This window comes from Bos indicus, chromosome 5 (assembly GCF_029378745.1).
Source record: "Bos indicus isolate NIAB-ARS_2022 breed Sahiwal x Tharparkar chromosome 5, NIAB-ARS_B.indTharparkar_mat_pri_1.0, whole genome shotgun sequence".
In the NCBI taxonomy this organism is placed as follows: Eukaryota; Metazoa; Chordata; class Mammalia; order Artiodactyla; family Bovidae; genus Bos; species Bos indicus.
In genome coordinates, this window is record NC_091764.1 from 10,574,936 (window position 1) to 10,602,674 (window position 27,739).

The 27,739-nt window shown below is 39.0% G+C and overlaps 1 protein-coding gene across 2 annotated transcripts in view; it reads right to left on the reverse strand.

Moving 5' to 3' along the window:
* LIN7A (lin-7 homolog A, crumbs cell polarity complex component) overlaps positions 1 to 27,739 on the reverse strand; it is a 160,388-nt gene that overhangs the window by 98,695 nt on the left and 33,954 nt on the right. For both annotated transcript variants that reach the window (XM_019960306.2, XM_070788856.1), the window contains exon 2: positions 6,898 to 7,016. In XM_019960306.2, coding sequence (XP_019815865.1) covers positions 6,898 to 7,016 — 119 coding nt within the window. The remainder of the gene's footprint in view (positions 1 to 6,897; positions 7,017 to 27,739) is intronic.

The following is a 27,739-nucleotide window of genomic DNA, read 5'->3' on the forward strand; positions in this document are numbered from 1 at the left end:
AATGTGCATTGGTCCTTATATCAGATACCAATTTTACATAGTTTCAAACCAATTTATCACTGCTTACTAAACATACAACCTAGCTTTTAAAAATTAACTTTGTTTTATAGCAGTGAAAGGGCTGATAAAAGCTTATAAGCTTTTGCCAAGGTAAATTTGGCTTTGTAACTGTTTTAGTATCAATCAGGATAGCTGGGTATTGCTGTGGTATAACCCCAACGTCTTGGGGGCGTAGAGTAGCAAAGATTTATTTTTTTGCTGAGCCGATATGTTCATTAAGAGTTAGCTAAACCTGTATTTCTGGTTTTCTCACTCTGTAATCCAGGATGATTGATTATCGCATAAAACATCACTTTGTTGTTGTTCAGTCACTAAGTTGTATCCAACTCTATGCAAACCCACGAACTGCAGCACATCAAGTTTCCCTATCCTTCACTATCTCCCACAGTTTGCTCAAACTCATGTCCATTAGGTCACATTGAAAAGGGAAGGGGACATAGCAAATACTGCACTGACTCAAAGGCTTCCATGAGGAAATGGCACACATAACTTCTACTCACATTTCCTTAGCCAAAGCGGTTCCCATAACCCCATGGAGCTTAAAGGAGGATGGGGAAGTCCAACTGCGTCATGGGCTAAGAAGGACAAGAGAACTACAATGTTTTTCAATGATCCACCATCACAGAACGATAGCTGCTATGTGTACTCGGTTTTATTTTCTTATTCTATAGTTCTACTACATTAGACGTTACTAACACATACCATCTGGTGATCGCCCAAGGAAGGCAGTTTTTGGTGACTATGGCATTCAGTTCTGTGTATTTGGTGCAAACAAGCAAGTGACAGGCATAATAGTGGGAGTGAGTGCTCACCACAGTCTGCATACACAGGTCAATAAGCACATGACTCTGAAGAGCAGGAAGCCTAAATGCTTTAAAACTTGGAAGATAATGGTAGCAAATGGATGGCTAATTCTGTTTTTTTAAATCATTTTCGTTTCGGAAAGAAATTTTTGGTATTCTGTTGCAGAAAGTGGATGCCCTTTTAAAATATGACCATTCCTATACTCTTGATGAAAGTGAAAGAGGAGAGTGAAAAAGTTGGCTTAAAGCTCAACATTCAGAAAACAAAGATCGTGGCATCTGGTCCATCACTTCATGGGAAATAGATGGGGAAACAGTGGAAACAGTGTCAGATTTTATTTTTGGGGGCTCCAAAATCACTGCAGATGGTGACTGCAGCCATGAAATTAAAAGACACTTACTCCTTGGAAGGAAAGTTATGACCAACCTAGATAGCATATTGAAAAGCAGAGACATTACTTTGCCAACAAAGGTCTGTCTAGTCAAGGCTATGGTTTTTCCTGTGGTCATGTATGGATGTGAGAGTTGGACTGTGAAGAAGGCTGAGCACCAAAGAATTGATGTTTTTGAACTGTGGTGTTGGAGAAGGCTCTTGAGAGTCCCTTGGACTGCAAGGAGATCCAACCAGTCCATTCTAAAGAAGAACAGTCTTGGGTGTTCATTGGAAGGACTGATGCAAAAGCTGAAACTCCAATACTTTGGCCACCTCATGCAAAGAGTTGACTCATTGGAAAAGACTCTGATGCTGGGAGGGATTGGGGGCAGGAGGAGAAGGGGACGACAGAGGACGAGATGGCTGGATGGCATCACTGACTCAATGGACATGAGTCTGAGTGAACTCCGGGAGTTGGTGATGGACAGGGAGGCCTGGCTTGCTGCAATTCATGGGGTTGCAAAGTCGGACACGACTGAGTGACTGAACTGAACTAAACTGATACTATTGATTTCTTACTCTGAGGCACAAAGAATACAAAGTGTCGGGGGAAAGTCCATATGTTGCCAATTGAACTATTCAAACTGCATTGCAATTATCTTGGGAAATTCTCTTATCAAAAAATCAACATTTAATAATCCTTTTATTTCAATCCTTATATTCCCCTATATTTTAATTTATAAGTTTGGATCACTCAAGTTAATTAACACAGGGATGAACTAAAACTTGAGAAAGCCACTTAAAGTCACAGAAATAGTTTTTGCTGGGAATGTAAGGAGAATAAATTTATAAATTTCACCTCTCATTCTAAACTTTGTATGAACTTTCTTTGTGTGCCAGTGCCTTTCACTTTGGAAAAGCAGCATCACCTGTCACTCCAGTTTTCTGTCATGTACTCCAAAATTACCTGTCCTGAATAGGTACAAGCAAATTATCAATCAGTCCTTTTAAAATCACTGAGCAAAAAAACACAATCAAGATAAGTATTGCCAACCACTATCTGTATTCTATGAATAAAGCTCTGCATGCACTGTCATTCAAGTGTAACTCATTTATTAATAGATCAGTGCTTTATTTGTTGTATATACAGATGGTCTTATTTCAGTACTGATCACAACAAAACCTTTTCAGTCTTTTTTACAGACTAAATAAAATTAGTTAAGCAGAGAAAACATGTAATCTCTTTTAATCATCCATTTTCATAAAAAAATTAAATTTAATTAAATTATTCTCCCCATATAATTGCTACACATATGCCAGAAGCTGATTCAGTGGCTTTATCTGATGGTAAAGCAAAATATGGGATTGCCTCAACATAAAATAATAATTACTATTAACACTTATGTATGGGGAAAAAAAAACCCTACAAAAAACTGCAATAGGTTGTTCTGCTTTCTTTTTAAGCATAATTTGGGTTTTACAGTCTTGTTGGCAATGGCATGACCTGTACCTATTTTTGCTCCAGTGAATGCAACTAAGAATGATGCCTCAGACTTCCCACAACAGACAGGAAGCCACCTGCCAGTGCAAGAGACGTGAGTTCAATCCCTGGTCCAGGAAAATCCACATACCGCAGAGCAATCAAGCCCATGTACCGCAACTACTGAGCCCACACTCTAGAGCCCGCAGGCCACAGCTACTAAGCCCGAGTGCCACAGCTACTGAAGCCTAGAGTCTGTGCTCCACAACGAGGAGCCACCACAATGAGAAGCCCGTCTACCATAACAAAGAGGAGCTTCCACTCACTGCAACTAGAGAAAACCCACACACAGCAGCAGAACCCCGACACAGCCGAAACATAAACAAATACATTTTAACAAAGAATGATGCCTCTATAGTTCTAGTTCTTTTTTCCTCCTGTGATGACAACATTTATAACTTTCACACTGGAAAGTATTAACTGGCAAATATTTCTGAAAACTCAAATAATTTAATCAGAGAGACTCTGAGTATTATTCCTATTATGAATAAGAAACCCACACTTTAATGGTTTCACTCCAGCATAACAGTCAAAACCGAAGAGACCAGGAGTAAAATTAAAGCTAATTTTCAGGTAGTTAACACCTTACATCATAACTTCTTCGTTGTACTTTACTTGCTTGTGGATTCACCTATCCATCAACATGCATTCATATCTTATATTTTACTGAAGAACTTTCACTAGATGAGGTCACAGTGTTATTCTATGAATCAGAATTGTTGTATACACATTGGCTACTCTTATCATTACTTCATATGATTAACATAAAAATACTATGAGGATAATAAAAATTCCAAACTTAAATATAAACAACACCATGCAACTACTATGAAATATTAGCTGAGAAGAAGGGACAAAATCAATGTTTATATAACATGCATTGCCTTTAAAATTATTACTAAGGACAGTAATGTGAATATAAACTAATTTTATTAGTGAAATTTATAAAATATAAGGTAGATAAACTACATCATCTTTTTTCTCCCTTCTACAACTTCTGAACTGCTTATTCATCAGTTATAAATTCCAAGGGCCACTAATGACAGCGTACTTTACCACAGAGCTTGTAAGATGTGTTTACAATATCTATACAATGGCTCCACATTTCTTTACATTTTTCTTTTTTTTCACTTGAATCTTCTCTTTCCTTAGCAAACTTTTTAAAGAAAAAGGCCTGTGTGTTTATTTGAACAGGTATCGACACTTCATTTACACCTCGAGCATCAGCTTCTCCCCTAAGCTTCAGACTTAGATGTCTACCAGACATCTCTAGGTGGATTTCTGAAAAGAATCACCAGTTTGCTATATCCAGAAGAGAGTGCTTGTATAGTCGACTCCAAACCTCGTCCACCCCCGAGGATTCCCATCTCGTTACATCACATTGATCCAACTGTTCAGGTCCAAATGTAAGAATCCGTTGAGACTTCTCTCATTGATATACTCTGTATGTCAATTCCCACTGTCTTTATTCTCAAAACCATATATATTGAATCTGACAACTCCCTACAACTTGCACTGTAGCCACCTTCATCTGGGCTGCCATCATCTCACCTCCTGAACTGCTCATTACCTTATGACTGATCTCTTTGTTTCTACTCTTGCACAGACCCATGTATTCTCAGCAGTCAGAAAAACATTTTTCAAAAGCTGAGCAGGTGAGGTCAAAATGCTCCAAGGGCTTCCTATCATGCTTAGGATAGAATCCAGTGTTCTAACCATGGCCTGTGAGGCCTTGTGTTTCCTGCTCCCTAGCCCAGGGGCAGGGGAGCCTGGTGGGCTGACGTCTACGAGGTCACACAGAGTCGGAGACGACTGAAGCTACCTAGCAGCAGCAGCTGCCTCTAGGAAGCCTACCTTTCTTATTTCACTGAAGGCATAGCTGGCTTTTGGACTGTTGCGTCCATGGATTAAGACAATTCTTGTCTCTGGGTTTTTTCACTTGTGGTTTGCTCTACTTGGAACACTATCCCCTCCAATACCTGTGTTCCATGACTTAAGTTATATTCTGACCACTCTAATTTAAGAGTCCTACCCGTACTCCCCTAATCCTGCTTCATTTCTCTCCATAGTGCCATTTTCTGACATTGTATTATATATTTATTAATCATCATTCTTGCACTGGAATTTAAGTTCCGTAAAAGTAGAGACTTTACATGGATCACAAGCCAAATTCCCAGTGAGCAGAGACATATATTTAATGGATACTATTCTTTACTTAATTCTGTAGAAAGTAGAAAGGGGACAGAATAAGATGAAAAGTCAGCCACCAAATCACAGGGGAGTAGCACTCTGTGAAGGAAGAAAAGAGTGTATAGGGGATGTAGCCTTAGTCTACAGAGTGACTGTGGGAGGCCCATGGGGTTTCTATGTATCTTATACCTTTCCCACTGAGCAGTGGATGGCCGAAAATTCATACACTTGGAGAAATTTTCTTTTAGTCTTTGGTACAATTCATAAATTAAAATTTAGAGATAGAATTATGGCTACTTCCTTAAACTGCATTCACTGTAAACACAAATTAAGTAGTTAACAACCTCATGTAGTGAAGATTTAGCACAAGCACCGTCTAAGTAAAATCCTAGCAAAATTCAAATATTAACCTCATTGGGTAGGCATGGCTAAAATATGCAGTGAGACAGGTTTTGTGTATTTTAATGTCACATGAGGCTTTCTACTTAACGACAACTCAGAAACTAGCGCTGTTCAGGTGGAGAACATGCATTAACCACAAGTACAGTTGCAAAGTGGAAGGCTGAGGACTTCCTTCATGGTAGGGTGGATAAGAATCTGCCTGCCAATGCATGGGATGCAGGTTCAATCCCCAGTTTGGGAAGATCCCACATGCTATGGAGCAACGAAGCCCATGTGCCACTACAGGCTGGTGCACAAGAGCCTGTGAGTCACAACCACTGAGCCTGCGTGCCATGATTACCGGAGCCTGCACTCTCTAGGGCCTGCGAGCCACAACTTGTGAACCCTTGTGCCACAGCTGCTGAAGCCCACAGCGGGGCAGCAAGTCACACTGCTGAGCCCTTGTCTGCAACAACTGAAGCCAGCACCCTTAGAACTTAGGTTTCACAACAAGAGAAGTCACTATAATCAAGAAAGGTCACTCAAGAAGTCACTACAGACAAGAGAAGCCCGCAAACCACAGCTAGAGTAGAGCCCGCTCTCCACACTAGAGAAAGTCCACCAGCAGCAAAGACTCAGTGCAGCCAAAAATAAATATATAAATAATACATAAATATAGCAATGCATTTATGTAAAAAAAATTTTTTTTTTAAAGAGGAAGGTTGATACAAGCATCTCTGAGAGATGCATGCCCTCTGCTACACAGACCCTCTTGGCAGCCATTGGGTTCAACTGACTTTGGAAAGGATGACAGTACGTAATTTACTATTGAGGACTTTGGGCAGGATAAATAATGCTGGATATATGTACTTTAGGTGCTAATTAAATGCAGAAGAGGTGATGGGCTTACTGAAGAAAGCATTAAGTGAACTATCTTATAACCAGTGAAATTCATTAACTGACTAGTCAATTTCACCACAAATTAATAAAAAATTCAAACAGTCATTTTGAACTCACTTATTCTACCTCAGGCTTTTTGAAACCATTAACAGGAAAGCATTACAAAGATTTGTTGAAGAGCATATCAGCCTGTGCCCATTACTTTACTAGACAGTAATTTTCAAATAACTATAACTTTAGTCAGTAGTGAGTTACTCTTTCAGATTTACCTGAGAAAGATTTAGTCAAGTGTTCTTTTAAGAAAAGCTCAGTCCCCATTAATGATGACTACTTCTACCTGAATTTCCAGACGACTTCAAGTGACTACTAAAAAGTTTAGACTACGTGTCAGAGTCACCCACTGAAGTAGTCACTTCATGGGTACCATAAGCTCAACATTTGGTTTTACATGAATGCAAAAATCCTAACTGAATCTAATTTTGGAATTTAGCAGACTAAATTATATTTTATCATCTGTCTAAGCAGTTAAAACCAGAAAGCTTAAGATGCAGTTACATTCTTAACTAGTTCAACTGTTTGTGTGGAAAAGACATGCTTTCTATTCAGAAGGCATAGAGCAGAATATAGTTATAAAAATATTAGTCCCATACCTCTCGAATAGCAGTACAAAACTCACTCTGAAGCACTTTTTTGAGGGATTGTAGCTTGTGCACTGGTACTTCTCCAGATTCCTGCAGTTTTTCCAGTAATTCAATTGCTCTGGCAACATCTGAATGAAAAAAAAATAAATCAAAATGGAGAGAGACATGGAGTAAACTGTATCTTATCAAAAAGTACCATTACTCCAATTAAACAGTGACTATGAAAAAGTAAGTGGAATTTATTGCAAAATCAGAATTTACAATTCGTAGTCTTTTGATCTCATCTTTTGGTAAAAGGTCATTTAAATTTGTTCCACACCATTTGTCACATAATACATCTTCCTCAATGGTATTTCTCATATGTTATTTCTGTTACACAAATTAGTCTGAATATTCTTTCAAAAAAGAAGAGCAGGAAGCAGGTCTTTTGTATATTCTGATACCCCAATAACGAAATGAATTCTGTCCATTTTACCTCTGAGAGGCTTTTTTTCAGTTTTTCTTTTCTCATTCCAAATTTATCAAACCTGCATTTTTACATTTATTAGTATGATGATCTGATTTATGTGCATCTTCTCTACAATCTATAATCTCCTTGAGGGTAAGAATTTAATTGGGCTTATTCACCACTGCATCCTCAGAGTCTGGTGTAAAACAATAAATAAATACTTCATATTTATGAATGAATGAACAAGTACTCTCCATTTTACTGCCATTGCATTAATGCAGACCCTCAACATCATCTGTCCTCTGTCCAACTGGAATCATTTATTCTCTTCCAGCCACTTCATATGATCCATAAAGTTATCTTCTGAAAATAAAAATCTGATCATGTACCCACCTAGCCATCTCTTAGCACCAAATATGTTTTTCAACAACAATTAGCTTAAATGCTTCTCTTTCACCTGATGATATATATCAAGAAACACAGTCGTTTATAACCATAGCTTTAAAATTCCCAGGATGGTTTTGTACTGTCAAGAGAAAATGATAAGATGAAGGCCATTTAAAAAATATTTACAGTGATCTCTTCTACCTCTGTTGCTGTGGCCAGTAACTCACTGAAAGACACTGAGACGTTACATACAGAGATTTTCAATTCCTACGTGATTAACCCCAGGAAGTACCCATATCCCTGCCATCAGATTATTAATTAATTAAATAAATAATTCAGCCATCCATCCATCACTTTGTATACTTGGCACTAAGACTGACAAGAATAATAAGACATGCTTCTTTTCTGAACACAGAGTCAGATGAGGGAAGAAAACATAACAGTATAGTCACCCATAATAAGACTGAAGGTGAAAGTCGCTCAGTCGTGTCTGACTCTCTGGGACCCATGGACTATACAGTCCGTGGAATTGTCTAGGCCAGAATACTGGAGTGGGTAGCCTTTCCCTTCTCCAGGGGATCTACCCAACCCAGGGATTGAACCCAAGTCTCCTGCATTTCAGGCATATTCTTTACCAGCTGAGCCACAAGGGAAGCCCAAGAATACTGGAGTGAGTAGCCTATCCTTTCTCCAGGGGATCTTCCTGACCCAGGAATCGAACTGGGGTCTCTTGCATTGCAGGCAGATTCTTTATCAACTGAGCTATCAGGGGGAGCATTGCTACCACCTAAAATTTCAGGTGGGGTTGGCATAGGTTTATGTATGTAATCAAAGACAAGAACCAAAAAGTAACTTTAATGGAGACTCCCTTGAAGTATTGCCAATTGTGGCCCAAGGAAGCACAAATCATGAAATCAGTAAGACACTGTCAGTTTCAAAAATCTGTCTTTTTGTACATTAACTGAAAGTCAATATAGTCTGTTGGACAAAACCAGTTGCATCCACAATCAATAAGATACCAAGCTAAGAACTGTATGCACTTCTAACCACATGAAAGACTCTCTAGATTCCAATAGGTACTTGGAACTCTCAACATGTTTAAAACTGTTCTTGTTATATTTTTTCCTGAAAGTAGCTCTTCTCTTCTTACACTCCGTATTTCCATTAATAGCATCTCCACCCAGCCGTATTTCCATTCACAGCATCTCCACCCAGCCTGTCTTCCAAGCTAGACCATGGCATCATCTTTTACATTCACCCCCACATGTAATTAGTCAGCAAGTGCTATAGGTTCAATCTCATAATGCCTTTTGAATGGAAACCCTGTGCTTTATTGCTTCAGGGAAGCCTTTATTATTTTTTACCTAGGGACTAGAATATCTCCTAATGTTCTTTAATGGCTTTTCTTTTTCAGTCCACTCTTGTAGAGTGATAAACCTCATTATTATACTCCCCTGCATAAAACATATTTCTGGCTTCCTGTTGCACAGGGTGAAGTTCAGACCATTTAGGAATACATACAAAGCCCTTAACAATCAACCTCTTCTGACTCATCTCTAAAAACCTCCTCCTGCCGAACCTATACATTGATTATCCAAAGTTTTTGCTATTCTAGAACACAACACAGTACATCATGTCTCTGTGATTTTGAACATATCATCCCCTGTTCCTGGAATGCAATAATTTATTCATCCAGTAGTGCCAGGCATGAGAGACACTGGCAATAGAGACCACTGGTTGCTCTTGCTTTCATGGCATTCACAGGTCTGAAGGATCACAGATACCTAATAAAGTGGGCATGAGCTATAAAAACAGCTCTATAGGCTAGTACACGGATGTCTAACCAGGACATGTATCATCATCCAGGAGGTCAGTGAGGGGCTCTTTGTGAAAATAACAGCTAAGCGGAGCCCTGGGTAGGAGGTACAGATGAGGAAAAGGAGAAAAAATTCCAGGCAAACAAACACAGACTACTGAAGTTTTATCAAGAGAGTGTGGGGCATTCAAAGAACTGAGAGTTTAATGTGATCGAAGTTGAAACCAGGTCAAGAGTAGCAAGAAATGCAGTAGAGAGGAATCACATCATGGAGGGTGTGACAGGTCACGCAGGGAAGACTTGGCCTAGATAGCCTCTCCTTAGACGTGTCTTCCCTGACTCTCCAAGGCAGATTTAGTTGCTATCATTTGGTATTCCCACAGTCCTTTGTTCACTTATCCATTGTAATAATTACTACTCTCTGCTATAGCTCTTTTTGTATGTATGTCTCCCTCCTTCACCCTGCAAATACATAAGATTTTTGAGAGGTCAGGAGCAGTGTATTATTTATCATCGTATCCACAGTTCAATGAAGAGTCCTTGACAAATACTGGGTGTTTATATTTGTTGAATGAATGATAGATTAGTTGATGAGCCTAGAAAAGAAGGGGGTCGAGGCCTATGTCTAGGTGGACATATAACTAACTTCTCATGAGAATAAGCCTCCAGATCACTATCAGCTTTGGTCAAGACTGGGTTGGGTCTGATGCGCAGGAAGGATGAAAGCCTGAATGTGTAGGCTAAAGGGTATCAAGTGACTGAACTGGAAATTCAGAAAGCTGAAAATGACTATTTAGGAGTTCTTATCTTGCACTGCACTTTAAAATTACCTGGGGTACATTTAGAAATTATTTATTTTCCCCTCAGTTTCATTGAGACATAGTTGACACAGAACATTGTGTTAGTTTAAGTGTACAACATAATTATTTGATATATGTATATTGCAAAATGATTGCCACAATAAGTTTTTAATGCCTGAGACTCACCCCAAATGAATTAAACCAGAATATATGGTATAGTGGTTCTCAATCCTGGCTTCAGACTGGAACCACGTGGAGAGCTTTGACAACCATGGATGCCTAGGTCTCACAGAGAGATTCTAGTGTGACTGGCATAGGGTGGGGCCTGAGCAAGGGCTTTTGGAAGCCTTCAAGGTGATGCCAATGGTTGATAAAAGCCATGTTTGAGAACCCCTGGTTTAGTTGGCACGGGTGTTTTTATAGCCCTATGTGATTCAAATGTGCATGTTGAGAACCTCTGCTAGAAATGAATGGTGCCTAAGTATCACCTGGGGAAATGTATTAAAATATAGGTTCTTGACATCCCCCCCCCCAACTGCCACTTGAGGGACATTGACTAAGGAGGCATGAGGATAAGGCTCAGGAATTTTAAAATTATCAAGTGATTTTTTTTTTTTTTAGTTTTAGCTTTTATAAAAAAAAATTTATTAGTGCATGGTTGATTTAAAATGTTGTATTAGTTTCTGCTGTACAGCAAAGTGAATCAGTTACACATAAACATATATCCACTCCAAGATTCTTTTCCCATGTAGGTAATTACTGAGTATTAAGTAGAGTTCCCTGTGCTATACAGTAGGTTCTTATCAGTTACCTGTTTTCTGTGGAGTAGTGTGTATATGTCAATCCCAAGATTCAAGTGATTCTAAAGTTGTTGTTTCACAGATCCTGTTTCCAAGAGATATGAATGATAGTTCAGGTTTCCTTTCGTCCCAGCATTCCCAAAACTCCTGCACTTTCTATTATTCTTTGACACCCTATATAACAGGATACTGAATGGGATTCTTTTGAGAGTCTGGAATAATTGATCAAAGTCCATAAATGAAAGTAAGTAGTATCAAGTATCTACCCTATTCTGCAACAGTGCTCCTAGCAAAGGCTGGTCACCCTGACCTCTGTGGAGTCATAAAGTCAGCCTGCTCCCCAAACTTGTATAATTGTATTCACAATCTCTACGTATGAGATTCGGTCATCAGGTTCTTTAAGACTCCAGATGATTCCTGTGACCATTCAAAATTGAGAAGTACTGTTCAAAATGAGCTATCAAAGAAACTAGTCACCCTTCACTCCACCAAAAATTACTAAAAGCTGGGCCAGTTCTGTTACATTATACCATAGGCCTTTTCCAGTATGTATGAAGAGGTAACTGTGAGATGAAAAAAAAAATGTATGAAGAATTGTTGACTCATTAATTTTGGACAAAATATTAGGTCTTCTCTCCAATGAGCCAAGCAAGGAGTGCTCCTGCAGGCACTGGGGGTCGCCTGAAGAGGGAGACAACTGCTTTCCTGGTCGCTCAGGTGATCTGCCTGCCCCTGCCCATCTGGTCAGAGGCGGAGACGTGGCGGGCACTGGCACCAGAGCCAACTCGCTGGCACCCACCTAGCGAGTCTAGCAATGTGAGGTCATGGGGTTATACGGCAGTTGGTAAAAGCCAAAAGAAGCCCCGAGACTAAGAATGGCAGAGATCGGGTCCTTCCAGCCTAGCTCTGACTGGTGCTGCAAAGATGTGGTGAGTGACAAATTGGATGTTAAAATGCAGTTTAAATGGAGTTTAAAATTAATTCTGATTCCCTTTAGCTCTATAAAAGTACCAGAAACCTGCAAGACCCAAGATCTATAAGGAAGTCAAGTAAACCTTTCAATAAGTGAAATAATTGTTCTTAAAACAACTATAATAAATTGTGTGTAGTTTATTTACAAGTCCCCTTAAGGTTCTTGCTGAGAACTTCCTTACATTCACTTTATGAAATTTTCTACAAAATCTGGTTACTAACACAGAAGTCTGGGTTTACCAGGATAGCTCACATTGGAAGGAATATTAGAAAAGGACTGGGGAGGCTGCTTGATAAACACTAAGCAAGCAAGGAGATCTCAGAAGTTTTTCCTGAAATGAACTCCTCCTCTCGTCTACCAACTCTCAGGTGCACACCTCCATTGTCTATCCTATTATCTAAGCACAGTACTTGGGCATTGCCTTTGCCCCTCCTCACTCTCCTTCACACTCTGGATCCCATTAATCTCACTTCAAAAAGCAACCATAACGATAAACCTTTATTTAATGTCTATGGAGTAGGAGTCATTACTAGCCAAGAGCTTTCCATCTCTTTACCCACTGTATCCTTCTAACAACCTTGTGTGCTGCATGCTTGCTAAGTCACTTCAGTCATGTCTGACTCTTTATGACCCCATGGATTGTGGCCTGCCAGACTCCTCTGTCCATGGGATTCTCCAAACAAGAATACTAGATTGGGCTTCCATGTCCTCTTCCAGGGGATCTTCCAAACCCAGGAATTGAACCCTGTCTTTTATGTCTCCTGCATTGGTAGAAGGGTTCTTTATCACTGAGCCACCTGGAAAGCCCGTAACAACTTTGCTGCTGCTGCTGCTGCTGCTAAGTCGCTTCAGTCGTGTCCGACTCTGTGCAACCCCACAGACGGCAGCCCACCAGGCTCCCCCATCCCTGGGATTCTCCAGGCAAGAATACTGGAGTGGGTTGCCATTTCCTTCTCCACGTAAAAACTTTACGTGGTAGTAAATATCCACATTTTACAATGAGAACATTGAGGCTTATAGTGATATTAAGTATTTCATTAACAAATAGGAGACTTGGGTTTGGAGTCTGGATCTAAGTGATTCCAGACCCTATGCCCTTTATTTTTATTCCAGTAATAGATTTTCTTTTAGAGGCTTTTTCCTTCAACATTCAATACTTTTATAATAGCCCTGTGTCCTGCAGGCTTTCTTGGTCAGAGGCTGAGCTCTTATTTTCCCTTTCTCAATAAAAACTAACCTCCAATTCATTTACCAGTATACCTCTCTCAAGGAATATTCAGTGATCATCAAAATTATCTGGAGAGCTTTTATTTAATTCATTTATTTATTTTGGCTTATGGGATCTTAGATCCCTGACCAGGGACTGAACCCAGGTCCTGACAATGAAAACACTGAGTTCTAACCACTGAACTTCCAGGAATTCCCTGGAGAGCTTTTCAATGAGAGGGAAGAATTTTTATCAGCCTTTGCTACCCACTGGAATCACCTGCAGGAACTGAAAATAAACAAACATACAAACAAAAACCAGATACATAGATCCTAGCTACATATTATTTCTGATTTCATTGTTCTCAGGTATGGCCTGGGCATCAGAATCTTCAGAGCTCTCCAGTGATATAATGTGTGGCTGTGTTGAGAATCACTGATATGTCCTCTAAGGTGCACCCTATGGGTTCTAAAAACAATGTTACTTATAATACTAATTGCTGTCATGTATAGACTTTGGTATAGCATGAATGTTCAACATTTTCCTTCTCTGAGCACTATGAGGTACGTAATATTATCTCCATTTTACAGGAAAGGAAACTGAGACCCATAGAGTTAAAATTACTTCTCTGGAGAAAGAGCTAGTAAGTTGTCAAGTTAGGATTTGAATCCTGGCAGTATGGCTCTAGAATCTGGACTACATTTAAGACATGGCTCAGGAAAGCATATTCTTAAAATCATTCCCAGCACTTCTTATCCAAGCCTTTAACAGAGATTAAGCTAATCTGATCAATAAATCCTTGCTTGGGACTGAAATCAGTGGTTCTCAAATTTTAGTCAACAACAACAAAAAATTAACCTTGTACCATTTATTAAAAATTAAGATTTTTTTTTTAAAAAGAGACTGACAGGGAAGCCTTGAAATTTTCTCTTTTAGTAGTCATCGTGGGTGGTGCTGATGCAGGCAGTGGTCCACAAATGCACTGTGTAGGTTAATGATAGTTTAATATGTGATCCAGAAAAAGGTGAGCTAAAGACCATCATTCACTTTTATTTGCCTTACTTAGATCATCTTATAAAATCCTCAAAAACATGTATAAGGATTACTTACTACTGTCCTCATTGAATAGTTAAAGAAATATTTTAAAAAATAGCTAAGGCTGAGAAAGAAAAATTATCTGGCTCAAGGCTACACAGCTAGGAAATGGTAGAATCAGGATTCAAGATCAGATGCGTCTGACTCCAGTGCCCATGCTTACTTATTTTTCTATCCTGCCATTAAAAAGGATTAGAAATAAAACAATAAAGGTATTGCAAATTTATTTTTTAAATACAGCATCATTGCAAACTAAGGCAAACAGACATAACACTGCTCAAAGTCCTGGAAGATAACCCTTCAATACATTACAGTATATCAACGTATTCTTGCCTTGAGAACCCCATGAATAGTATGAAAAGGCAAAAAGATAGGATACTGAAAGATGGAACTCCCCAGGTCAGTAGGAGCCCAATATACTGCTGGAAGTCAGTGGAGAAATAACTCCAGAAAGAATACAGAGACAGAGCAAAAGCAAAAACAACACCCATTTGTGGATGTGACCGGTGATGGAAGCAAGGTCTGATGCTGTAAATGGCAATAGTGCATAGGAACCTGGAATGTTAGGCCCATGAATCAAGGCAAATTGGAACTGGTCAAACAGGAGACGGCAAGAGTGAACATCAACATTTTAGGAATCAGCGAACTAAAATGGACTGGAATGGGTGAATTTAACAGATGAACATCATATATACTACTGTGTGCAAGAATCCCTTAGAAGAAATGAAGTAGCCATCATAGTTAACAAGAGTCTGAAATGCAGTACTCAGATGCAATCTAAAAAATGACAGAGTGATCTCTGTTCATTTCCAACACAAACCATTCAATATCATAGTAATCCAAGTCTATGCCCTGACCAGTAATGCTGAAGAAGCTAAACTTGAACGATTCTATAAAGACTTACAAGACCTTTTAGAACTAGACCCAAAAAAGATATCCTTTTCATTACAGAGGACTGGAATACAGAAGTAGGAAGTCAAGAAACACCTGGAGTAACAGGCAAATTTGGCCTTGGAGTATGAAATGAAGCACAGCAAAGGCTCATAGAGTTTTGCCAAGAGAATGCACTGATCATAGAAAACACCCTCTTCCAACAATACAAGAGAAGACTCTACACATGGACATCACCAGATGGTCAATACTGAAATCAGGTTGATTATATTCTTTGCAGCCAAAGATGGAGAAGCTCTATACAGTCAGCAAGAACAAGACTGGGAGCTGACTGTGGCTCAGATCATGAACTCATTGCCAAATTCAGACTTCAGTTGAAGAAAGTAGGGAAAACCAGGAGACCATTCAGGTATGACCTAAATCAAATCTCTTACAATTATACAGTGGAAATGGGAAATAGATTTAAGGGACTAGATCTGATAGAGTGCCTGATGAACTACAGGTGGAGGTTCATGACATTGTACAGGAAATAGGGATCAAGACTGTCCTCAAGAAAAAAAAAATGCAAAAAAGCAAACTGGCTGTCTGAGGAGGCCTTCCAAATAGCTGTGAAAAGAAGAGAAGCACAAAACAAAACATAAAAGGAAAGAAACACCCATATGAATTCAGAGTTCCAAAGAATAACAAGGAGAGATAAGAAAGCCTTCCCCAGCGATCAATGCAAAGAAATAGCGGAAAATAACAGAATGGGAAAGACTAAAGATCTCTTCAAGAAAATGAGAGATACCAAAGGAACACTTCATGCAAAGATGGGCTCAATAAAGGACAGAAATGGTATGGACCTAACAGAAGCAGAAGATATTAAGAAGAGGTAGCAAGAATACACAGAAGAACTATACAAAAAAGATTTTCATGACCCAGATGATCATGATGGCTTGATCACTGACCTAGAGCCAGACATCCTGGAATGTGAAGTCAAGTGGGCCTTAGGAAGCATCACTACGAACAAAGCTAGTGGAGGTGATGGAATTCCAGTGGAGCTATTTCAAATCTTAAAAGATGATGCTGTGAAAGTGCTGCACTCAATATGCCAGCAAATTTGGAAAACTCAGCAGTGGCCACAGGACTGGAAAAGGTCAGCTTTCATTCCAATCCCAAAGAAAGGCAATGCCAAAGAATGCTCAAACTACCGCACAATGGCACTCATCTCACACGTTAGTAAAGTAACGCTCAAAATTCTCCAAGCCAGGCTTCAGCAATACGTGAACCATGAAATTCCAGATATTCAAGCTGGTTTTAGAAAAGGCAGAGGAACCAGAGATCAAGTTGCCAACATCCGCTGGATCATGGAAAAAGCAAGAGAGTTCCAGAAAAACATCTATTTCTGCTTTATTGACTATGCCAAAGCCTTTGACTGTGTGGATCACAAAACACTGTGGAAAATTCTTAAAGATATGGGAATACCAGACCACCTGACCACCTGAGAAACCTGTATGCAGGTCAGGAAACAGAACTGGACATGGAACAACAGACTGGTTCCAAATAGGAAAAGGAGTACATCAAGGCTGTAATTGTCACCCTGCTTATTTAACTTATATGCAGAGTACATCATGAGAAACATTGGGCTGAATGAAGCATAAACTGGAATGAAGATTGCCGGGAGAAATATCAATAACCTCAGATATACAGATGATACCATGGCAGAAAGTGAAGAACTAAAGAGTCTCTTGTTGAAAGTGAAAGAGGAGAGTGAAAAAGTTGGCTTAAAGCTCAACATTCAGAAAACGAAGATCATGGCATCTGGTCCCATCACTTCATGTCAAATAGATGGGGAAAGAGTGGAAACTGTGACAGACTTTATGTTTTTGGGCGCCAAAATGACTGCAGATGGTGATTGCAGCCATGAAATTAAAAAGACGCTTACTCCTTGGAAGAAAAGTTATGACCAACCTTGACAGCATATTAAAAAGTAGAAACATTACTTTGCCAACAAAGGTCCATCTACTCAAAGCTTTGGATTTTCCAGTTGTCATGTATGGATGTGAGAGTTGGACCATAAAGAAAGTTGAGTGCCGAAGAATTGATGCTTTTGAATTGTGGTGTTAGAGAAGACTCTTGAGAGTCCCTTGGACTGCAAGGAGATCCAACCAATCCATCCTAAAGGAAATCAGTCCTGAATACTCATCCGAAGGACTGATGTTGAAGCTGCAACTCCAATACTTTGGCCACGAGATGTGAAGAACTGACTCATTGGAAAAGACCCTGGTGCTGGGAGGGATTGGGGGCAGGAGGAGAAAGGGACGACAGAGGATGAGATGGCTGGATGGCATCACCGACTCTATGGACATGAGTTTGAGTGAACTCTGGGAGTTGGTGATGGACAGGGAGGCCTGGCGTGCTGCAATCCATGGGATTGCAAAGAGTCAGACACGACTGAGTGACTGAACTGAACTGATAATCAGTGTGGTTATATTGATAACATGTTTTAATCATCAAAAATGATTAAATCATCATCAACTGCCTGATGATAGTAAGATAACATGTTCTTGAAAAACTTCCTTTAAAATAATTGAATATTATAACCAAAAACAAAATATTGAAACTTAAGTGGGAGGAGCTTCCAGTCATCTGGAATACTTCAATTATCATCTTCTCTTTCCTTAATGATGACTTTTTATTAACTTTGCTAACATTTAGACTGCAGAATTTAACCATGACTCATTTGCATCTGGAACTTGGATGAAGATGGAGCTGGGTCATTTAAGACATATCATCACAAATTTCATAAAAATTTATTGAGTACTATGGCAAACAACATGAATTATCTACCCCAAAGTCATCCAAACCCTCATGTTCCTTGCCTTCTTCTACTACAAAAGCTGGAAAGCAAACACACTTCTCTTGCCAGACTCTTCTGTCATTTGGCCGAGTTGTTGTAAGTGGTAAAGTCACTGGGTCTGGCTTCCAGGAAGGCTTCTTAAATGGATAAAATGCTGGCATATGCTTCAGCATTTTGGTCTTTGCACCCTTACTCTTTCCCCATCTCTTGCCAGGCTCAAATCTGCTGAGATGTGAACTGGCTATTTTGTGATCATGAAAAGACTATCATGTGCTGAGGAAGGTGGGGTATGAAGAAGGATGGGACCAAGCCCTTGATGTCATCACCAAGCTGTGCAGTGGCCTTGAACTGTGCAACCCCATGATTCTTGTCTATGAGAAAAATACACGCTTAACTATTTGGTTCTCTGTGACTTGCAGCCAAATACAAACTACTACCAAATGAAATGACTTTAAAGGCATTATTCTAGCAGGAATAAGGTTGATGTTATTCAGAAACTGTGGTCAAACATGGATGGTGGTCCTTTGATTAAGATAGTCATGGAGGGGCTTCCCTGGTGGCCCAGTGGTTAAGAATCTGCCTTGCAATGCAGAAAATATAGGTTTGATTCCTGGTCTGAGAACTAAGATCCCACATGCTGCAAAGTAACTAAGCCCACATGCGACAACTACAGACACCGCATGCCTCAACCAAGACCTGACACAGCCAAATAAATATATTTTTTTAAAAATATGGTCATGGAAAGCCTCTCTGAGAAGGTGACACCAGACTGAGACTTGAATAGTGACAAGGAGCCAGCCATATGAAAATCCAAAGAAGGAATATTCAGACAAGAAGAAGAGCAAGTAAAGACTCTAAACTGAAGGGAACAAGCCTACATATTAGAATAGATAAAACCAGTGTCAGTGGAGCACTATGTGAGACAGGAGGAAGCAACAGCCACAATGGTATGCTGGCAAATGATTAACCACCAGTTCTCTAAAACACAAAACAGAAAAAGTTTTTATTTGTAGCACGTTCTGATTTCTGTTCATGGGGTTCTCACTCAAAAAATGAAGATCATGGTACCTAGTCACATCACTTCATGGCAAATAGACGGGGAAGCAATGGAAAGAGTGAGAGACTTTATTTTCTTGCATTCCAAAATCACTGCAGATGCTAACTGCAGCCATGAAATTAAAAGACACTTGCTCCTTGGAAGAAAAGCCATGACAACCTAGGCAGCTCATTAAAAAGCAGAAACATTACTTTGCCAACAAAGGTCCATACAGTCAAAGCTATGGCTTTTCCAGCAGTCATGTACAGATGTAAGAGTTGGACCATAAAAAAGGCTGAGTGCTGAAGAATTGATGCTTTTGAACTGTGGTGTTGCAGAAGACTCTTGAGAGTCCCTTGGACTGCAAGGAGATCAAACCAGTCAATCCTAAAGGAAATCAGTCCTGGATACTCATTGAAAGGACTGATGCTGAAGCTCCAGTACTTTGGCCACCTGATGAAAAGAGCTGACTCATTGGAAAAGACCCTGATGCTGGGAAGACTGAAGGCAGGAGGAGAAGGGGATAACAGAGGATGAGATGGTTGGATGGCATCACCGACTCAATGGGCATGAATTTGAGCAAGCTCTGGGAGATGGTGAAGGACAGAGAAGACTTGTGTGCTGCAGTCCATGGGATCATAGAGTCAGACATGACTGAGGGACTCTCCAACAACAACTGATCTCTGTAGTGCAAATACTACTACCATGACCAATTTCAAACTACTGACATGTTAACATTGGCTTAAAGAATTCTTGACTACTTAACAATCAGCTCTCACAAGGCAGAAAGTACCAATTCCAACACATCACTGTATAGGAAACAGGTTAGACTTTATGCAAAGATCTAATAAGAAGATTTTATTTTCATGTAATTGCTAAAAAAAGTCATTGAAGAATTTTTGGCAGAAGAATGATATAATTTGATTCATGTTTCATAAATATCATTATGATTACTGTTTGAAATTATAGTTATAGCAGATATAACTATAGTTATATAGTTATATCTATAGATACAGTTATATCTATATATAGATATAGTTATATCTATATATAGATATAGTTATATAGTTATATCTATATATAGATATAGCTATAGTTATAGCAGATCAATGGTATACAAAGAAAACCAGTTAGAAAGAAGGCTATAACTGTGGCGTTGGCAAGAAATGGTGAAAGCTTAGATTAAATGGTGGCAGCGGGGACAGCAAGACATGGACAGCACAGGCAGGGAGAATAATCAGTGCCCCAAGGGGATGCACATCAGTATGATGAGGTCTCAAAAAAATGTCTCATCACAAAAGGATTTATTAGTGAATACAGTCATACATGTTAGCCTGCTTCATCAATAATTGTGTCTGCTGCTTTACCCATGAGCAAATGGTGTCAAGAAACTTCACAAGTAACAAGAGTAACAAGGTAAAAGAGAAGTATCAGAACCCTGAAGACAAAATTATTTTAAATAGACATTAATAACAGGGTGGCATTTTCTCTCCTGCTTAGCCTCTTCCTGTCCATTTAAGATCCCTCCATTCAGGGTCAATTAGGGATTATGTAAAATGTTTTATCACTGCACCAAGCAGTTGGAGAATATGGATATAAACCCAAAAGTCAGAGACCTGAGAACTATAAAATGTGGGATAACTGATCATATAGCTATTATGAAGTCTGAAAGAGAATATAATTATGATGAGATTTTCATAGAGAGTGCCTGGCACACGAGCTATATATATGAGATCTATACTTCTAATCCTTTCTTTCTATGAGTTCTCACTTCCTGTTCTATTTAGTGGAAATGTTTGAAGAGAAAATGTTAAATTATAGGAATGAAACTATGCTACTCAAATTACCTTTGAAAAGGTGAATAGATGTCCTCTTTTTTTTTTTATCCTTTTTTTAAAATTTTATTTTATTGTTAAACTTTACATAATTGTATTGGTTTTGCCAAATATCGAAATGAATCTGCCACAGGTATACATGTGTTCCCCATCCTGAACCCTCCTCCCTCCTCCCTCCCCATACCATCCCTCTGGGTCGTCCCAGTGCACCAGCCCCAAGCATCCAGTATCATGCATCGAACCTGGACTGGCATCTCGTTTCATACATGATATTTTACATGTTTCAATGCCATTCTCCCAAATCTTCCCACCCTCTCCCTCTCCCCCAAAGTCCATAAGACTGTTCTATACATCAGTGTCTCTTTTGCTATCTCGTACACAGGGTTATTGTTACCATCTTTCTAAATTCCATATATATGCATTAGTATACTGTATTGGTGTTTTTCCTTCTGGCTTATTTCACTCTGTATAATAGGCTCCAGTTTCATCCACCTCATTAGAACTAATTCAAATGTATTCTTTTTAATGGCTGAGTAATACGCCATTGTGTATATGTACCACCGCTTTCTTATCCATTCATCTGCTGATGGACATCTAGGTTGCTTCCATGTCCTGGCTATTATAAACAGTGCTGCGATGAACATTGGGGTACACGTGTCTCTTTCCCTTCTGGTTTCCTCAGTGTGTATGCCCAGCAGTGGGATTGCTGGATCATAAAGCAGTTCTATTTCCAGTTTTTTAAGGAATCTCCACACTGTTCTCCATAGTGGCTGTACTAGTTTGCATTCCCACCAACAGTGTAAGAGGGTTCCCTTTTCTCCACACCCTCTCCAGCATTTATTATTTGTAGACTTTTGGATCACAGCCATTCTGACTGGTGTGAAATGGTACCTCATAGTGGTTTACAGTTATCAAGACAGTATGGTACTGGCACAAAGACAGAAATATAGATCAATGGAACAAAATAGAAAGCCCAGAGATAAATCCACGCACATATGGACACCTTATCTTTGACAAAGGAGGCAAGAATATACAATGGATTAAAGACAATCTCTTTGACAAGTGGTGCTGGGAAATCTGGTCAACCACTTGTAAAAGAATGAAACTAGAACACTTTCTAACACCATACACAAAAATAAACTCAAAATGGATTAAAGATCTAAACGTAAGACCAGAAACTATAAAACTCCTAGAGGAGAACATAGGCAAAACTCTCTGACATACATCACAGCAGGATCCTCTATGACCCACCTCCCAGAATATTGGAAATAAAAGCAAAAATAAACAAATGGGACCTAATTAACCTTAAAAGCTTCTGCACATCAAAGGAAACTATTAGCAAGGTGAAAAGACAGCCTTCAGAATGGGAGAAAATAATAGCAAATGAAGCAACTGACAAACAACTAATCTCAAAAATATACAAGCAACTCCTACAGCTCAATTCCAGAAAAATAAATGACCCAATCAAAAAATGGGCCAAAGAACTAAATAGACATTTCTCCAAAGAAGACATACAGATGGCTAACAAACACATGAAAAGATGCTCAACATCACTCATTATCAGATGTCCTCTTTTTTAAGACATACCCATATCTGACCAACAGAGTGTAAGTAGGATGGCTTTGAACAACTAAATTTAGCCATACATTAGTATTTCAAGTACAGTATTAGAGAAGTCATTATTAAGTCTACATTTTAAATAGTGTACATGAAATACTGATTACTAGCTTTATGAAGTATCCAAAAATTGGATCAAAGAACATCTAGTTTAAAAACCTAATGCTGTACAACAAAGCATGTGTACCAACGAATTAATATATGTGGATAATAATGCTTTGCACTTGCATTGCTCCGATTTGGAAAGCAACTCTGCCAATTTACAAGTTATAAATGAGACATGACAACCAGTGTGTCCTTCTCATCTGACACTCATCTTTGTTTGGATCTACTCACAACTTGCCATGTTTTTTAAATGCAGACAATTTGGTAAACCTTAGGATGAACTAGCGGAGAAGGCAATGACACCCCATTCCAGTACTCTTGCCTGGAAAATCCCATGGACGGAAGAGCCTGGTGGGCTGCAGTCCATGGGGTCGCAAAGAGTTGGACACGACTGAGCAACTTCCCTTTCACTTTTTACTTTCATGCATTGGAGGAGAAAATGGCAACCCACTCCAGTGTTCTTGCCTGGAGAATCCCAGGGACGCGGGAGCCTGGTGGGCTGCGATATATGGGGTCGCACAGAGTCAGACATGACTGAAGCAACTTAGCAGCAGCAGCAGGATGAACTAGCTCAATTTAAATGTGCTCAAATTAAAAACCTTACTTAGTATGCTGTTAAAAAATAATCCCACTTTATATTTATTATCAAAAGCTGAATGAATTCTCTTCCCAGGATTTGGGACGACACTGAAGTGTCACCACAAAGAAGTTTGACAATACTAGAATCTTAAAATCATGAATTTATAGAGTGAAAACCTGGTCCAGACTCTGCTCAAAGTGTTTGCCAAACCTACTGCAATCAGAGGAACACTTTATGTAACAAAATGAAAAGCTGTAGTTACCAAGTGATTCTCTGAAGTAGTAGGTACATGTTTCATTTGAAAGTGACTGCTTACTCAATAAACAAATCTTTAGGTATACAAAGCTTAAGATACAGCTTTCTTTGTCAAACAATCCCTGTTACATGGTCTGAATGAACAACATGTTGCCAGTTTTTCCAGGAACTATATTCAATTCAGCTATATTTCTTCTCTTTTCTTCCTTTAAAAAAAAACTCATCTAACTTTCCCAGGCAGCTAAAATTGAAGCTTAATTTGCCTACCATTACCTGAAACCTCAGGAAATCAAAAGTTTCAACTTCCTTTTCTGTTTGAGCTTTATCTCTACTATATGTGATGTCTTTCCTTTTTTTCTATATTTTCACCTCACTTTTCTTTTTAATCTTGCCTCCATGTCTTTACATAATGAAAGCCAACTATAACCTTAACTTCTAATGACAGTGAAATTAGCTCATCTCATTTTCTCTTGTTTCCAGCCTTCTTGGCAGCTACAAAAATGAACACCTGATTTGACTGTATTGGGGAAATATATGAGGACTTAGACCTGGCCAAAATGTAATCTATTCTTGCATGTCTAAAAGAAGTGGGACAATCTACAGCCCTTTTTCACACTAAATACTAGAACACCAGGGTCCTACTAATTTCTGTATGCTCTGTTGTATCCACTACAGAATCATGATAATTGTAGGCACTTAAAAACTGGTTGCTGAATAAGACTGATTGTGAGGAATTAGATGTTGTTGTGAGATAAGTAGTATATATTATATACTTTTAATATTATATAAGTATTTGTCCTCACTAGTTAACAATGATACTATATCAAGCCCGATTTGACAAGATTTAGATTTTTTTACAAAATGTGAATTTGGAGAAAATTAGGGTTTAAGGGAGTAGACTCCATCTTTTTATAAAGATCAAATTTAACCTTCTACAAATGGGAGGAGTAAGAACCATGGGGATGACTTGGAAAGTAGATCAGAGTTTATTTTAGAACTTGTGAAAATTTTTAGAGAAGCCTTATTTTTAACTCTCTGGGAGGTATTTTAAAATACTTTGTCAAAACTACATTGTATATACAGACAAACTGTTTCTGAAATTTCTTTAAAAATGAATATAATGCGTGTTTCTTCATTAGCCAATTAAGTACTGGGAGTATAGTTTCAGGAATACAACTAGCACATACAGATTAGCAAGATGATACCTCAATAGTGCATCACAGCTAACCAGCCTGTCCATCCACTATCCCTTATTTATATTTCATCTAAGACCTCAACTGACTTTAGATGCTGTTGGATGAAAGAACAAAAACACTTTTCAAAAAGCTTTAAATTGAACTCTATGTATTTTACTTTTCCTTTCATAACTCCTTACCTAATGTTTCTCAATAAAAAGTTAAATCATTATTGTCCAACATCTTAAAATACTGTATATTGTCACGCTGCTTATTTAACTTACATGCAAGGTACATCATAGTACCTTCATACAGCCCTTCATCCTGGGCTGTATGAATCACAAGCTGGAATCAAGACTGCCAGGAGAAATATCAATAATCTCAGATACATAGATAACACCATCCTAATGGCAGAAAATGAAGAGGAACTATAGAGCCTCTGGGTGAAGGTGAAAGAGGAGTGAAAAAGCTGGCTTAAAACTCAGCATTCAAAAAGCTAAGATCATGGCATCCAGTCACATTACTTCATGGCAAATAGATGGGGAACAATGGAAACAGTGACAGATTTTGTTTTCTTGGGCTCCAAAGTCACTGTAGATGGTGACTGCAGCCATGAAATTAAAAGATGCTTGCTCCTTGGAAGAACTAGACAGCATATTAAAAAGCAGACACATTACTTTGCCAACAAAGGTCTGTATAGTCAAAGCTATGGTTTTTCCAGTGGTCATGTACAGGTGTGAGAGTTGCACCATAAAGAAGGCTGAGCACCAAAGAACTGATGCTTTCAAAATGTGGTGCTGGAGAAGGCTCTTAAGAGTCCCTTAGACAGCAAGGAGATTAAACCAGTCAATCCTAAAGGAAATCAGTTTTGAGTATTCATTAGAAGGACTGATGCCAAAGTTCTAATACTTTGGCTACCTGATACAAACAGCCAACTTATTGGAAAAGATCCTGTTGCTGAGAAAGATTAAGGGCAGGAGGAGAAGGGGGCAACAGAGGATGAGACGGTTGGATGGCATCACCGACTCAATGGACATGGGTTTGAGCAAACTCCAGGAGATAGTGAAGGACAGGGAAGCCTGACATGCTACAGTCCATGGGGTTGCAAAGAGTTGGACAAGACTGAGGAACTGAATAGCAAATCTTAAAATACTAGACACAAAAAAGATATGGATCCTTAGGCTCTATGAGTTTTAGTATATCTCCAGCTTAGTACATCAAAAATTACCAAGCTTTTACATTGGTAGTGATTCCACCTGAAGTAATTGGCAATGAAGGAGACAGGAGTACTAATTCCCTTCAGTTGTATCCAACTCTCTGTGACCCTATGGACCGTAGTCTGCCAGGCTCCTTTGTCCATAGGATTCCCCAGGCAAGAATATTAGAGCGGATTGCCATGCCCTTCTCCAGGGGATCATCCTAAACCAGGAATCGAACCTGTGTCTCTCAGGTCTCCAGCATTGGGAGGCAGGTTCTTTACCACTAGCACCACCTGAGAAGCTTGATTCCCCCTGTGTATATGGTAAAACTGGAATTTTTTCCTGGTAAGTATTACTAGCACATTCCAATTCCCCTTTTTATAGTGCTCAGGAAGTTGGAAGGGAAAAATTTTATCAGGGAATTGCTGGAGAGACACCCAATCAAGCTGGGTGTTTTCAAAGAGCTCATTATAAAGAAATCTTACAAATTTAACTTTTCATGTCCTCAAATATCTCCTAAACTAGAGAACAGATGAATGTTTTTCTCTAAACTGACACTCTGATATATTATTCTGCTATCAAGCTACTTAATACTATGTTTCCTCTGTTACAGTATCACTACTATATCATACTGTCACTCGGATTTTTAGATACTTTGAGAACTGTATGGTGAGGTTAGTGAGGTGCTATCTTCATCTTTAAAAGATGATTAGAGGACAAAGTGAAGCTTGGTGTTTGCAGCAATTGCTATGGTGAATGAATAGTTATTGAGAACGTGATTACTATCAGGCTGTACAAAAGAACGTGATTACTATCAGGCTGTACAAAAGATGACTTAAAATTCCAACTAAAAATGATGAAATAATGAGTTCCTCCTCATTATGTTAGACTCCCTGGGGCTGCTTTGTCAGATTTTTCATAGATATTTCTTTTCTAAAACAAATCTTGGGAATGGAGGAGGGGGAAAAATAATTATTGAGTAACTTACTGTATTTGCATAGCAAACTAATAGTAACTAATAAAGTGCTATTTGGTCATGAGTATAGTCAAGGCTATGGTTTTTCCAGTGGTCATGTATGGATGTGAGAATTGGACTGTGAAGAAAGCTGAGTGCTGAAGAATTGATGCCTTTGAACTGTGGTGTTGGAGAAGACTCTTGAGAGTCCCTTGGACTGCAAGGAGATCCAACCAGTCCATTCTGAAGGAGATCAGCCCTGGGATTTCTTTGGAAGGAATGATGCTAAAGCTGAAACTCCAATACTTTGGCCACCTCATGCGAAGAGTTGACTCATTGGAAAAGACTCTGATGCTGGGAGGGATTGGGAGCAGGAGGAGAAGGGGATGACAGAGGATGAGATGGCTGGATGGCATCACCGACTCGATGGACATGAGTTTGGGTGAACTCCGGGAGTTGGTGATGGACAGGGAGGCCTGGTGTGCTGCAATTCATGGGGTTGCAAAGAGTCAGATACGACTGAGCGACTGAACTGAACTGAACTGAACTGAAAGTTACACTATCTATTGAATAAATTTAAAGATGACAAGAAACAAATGGCTACTTTTCCCCCTAATTACAAAATAATTCACTTCTCAGGGTGGTTTACAGGTAAATATGAATTTTAGTCCTAGGCTTTAGGTATTTTTTAAAAATGTGTAAAATGTTTATTATGTTATCAAGACTATCACTAATCCTTCTAAAATTAAAACTTTCAAAGATGATTCAAAATAATTTAAGTGAATAACTGTAGCTTAAGATTGAAGTAGCTTTTTTATTTTTCTCTAAGCCCCCAAAT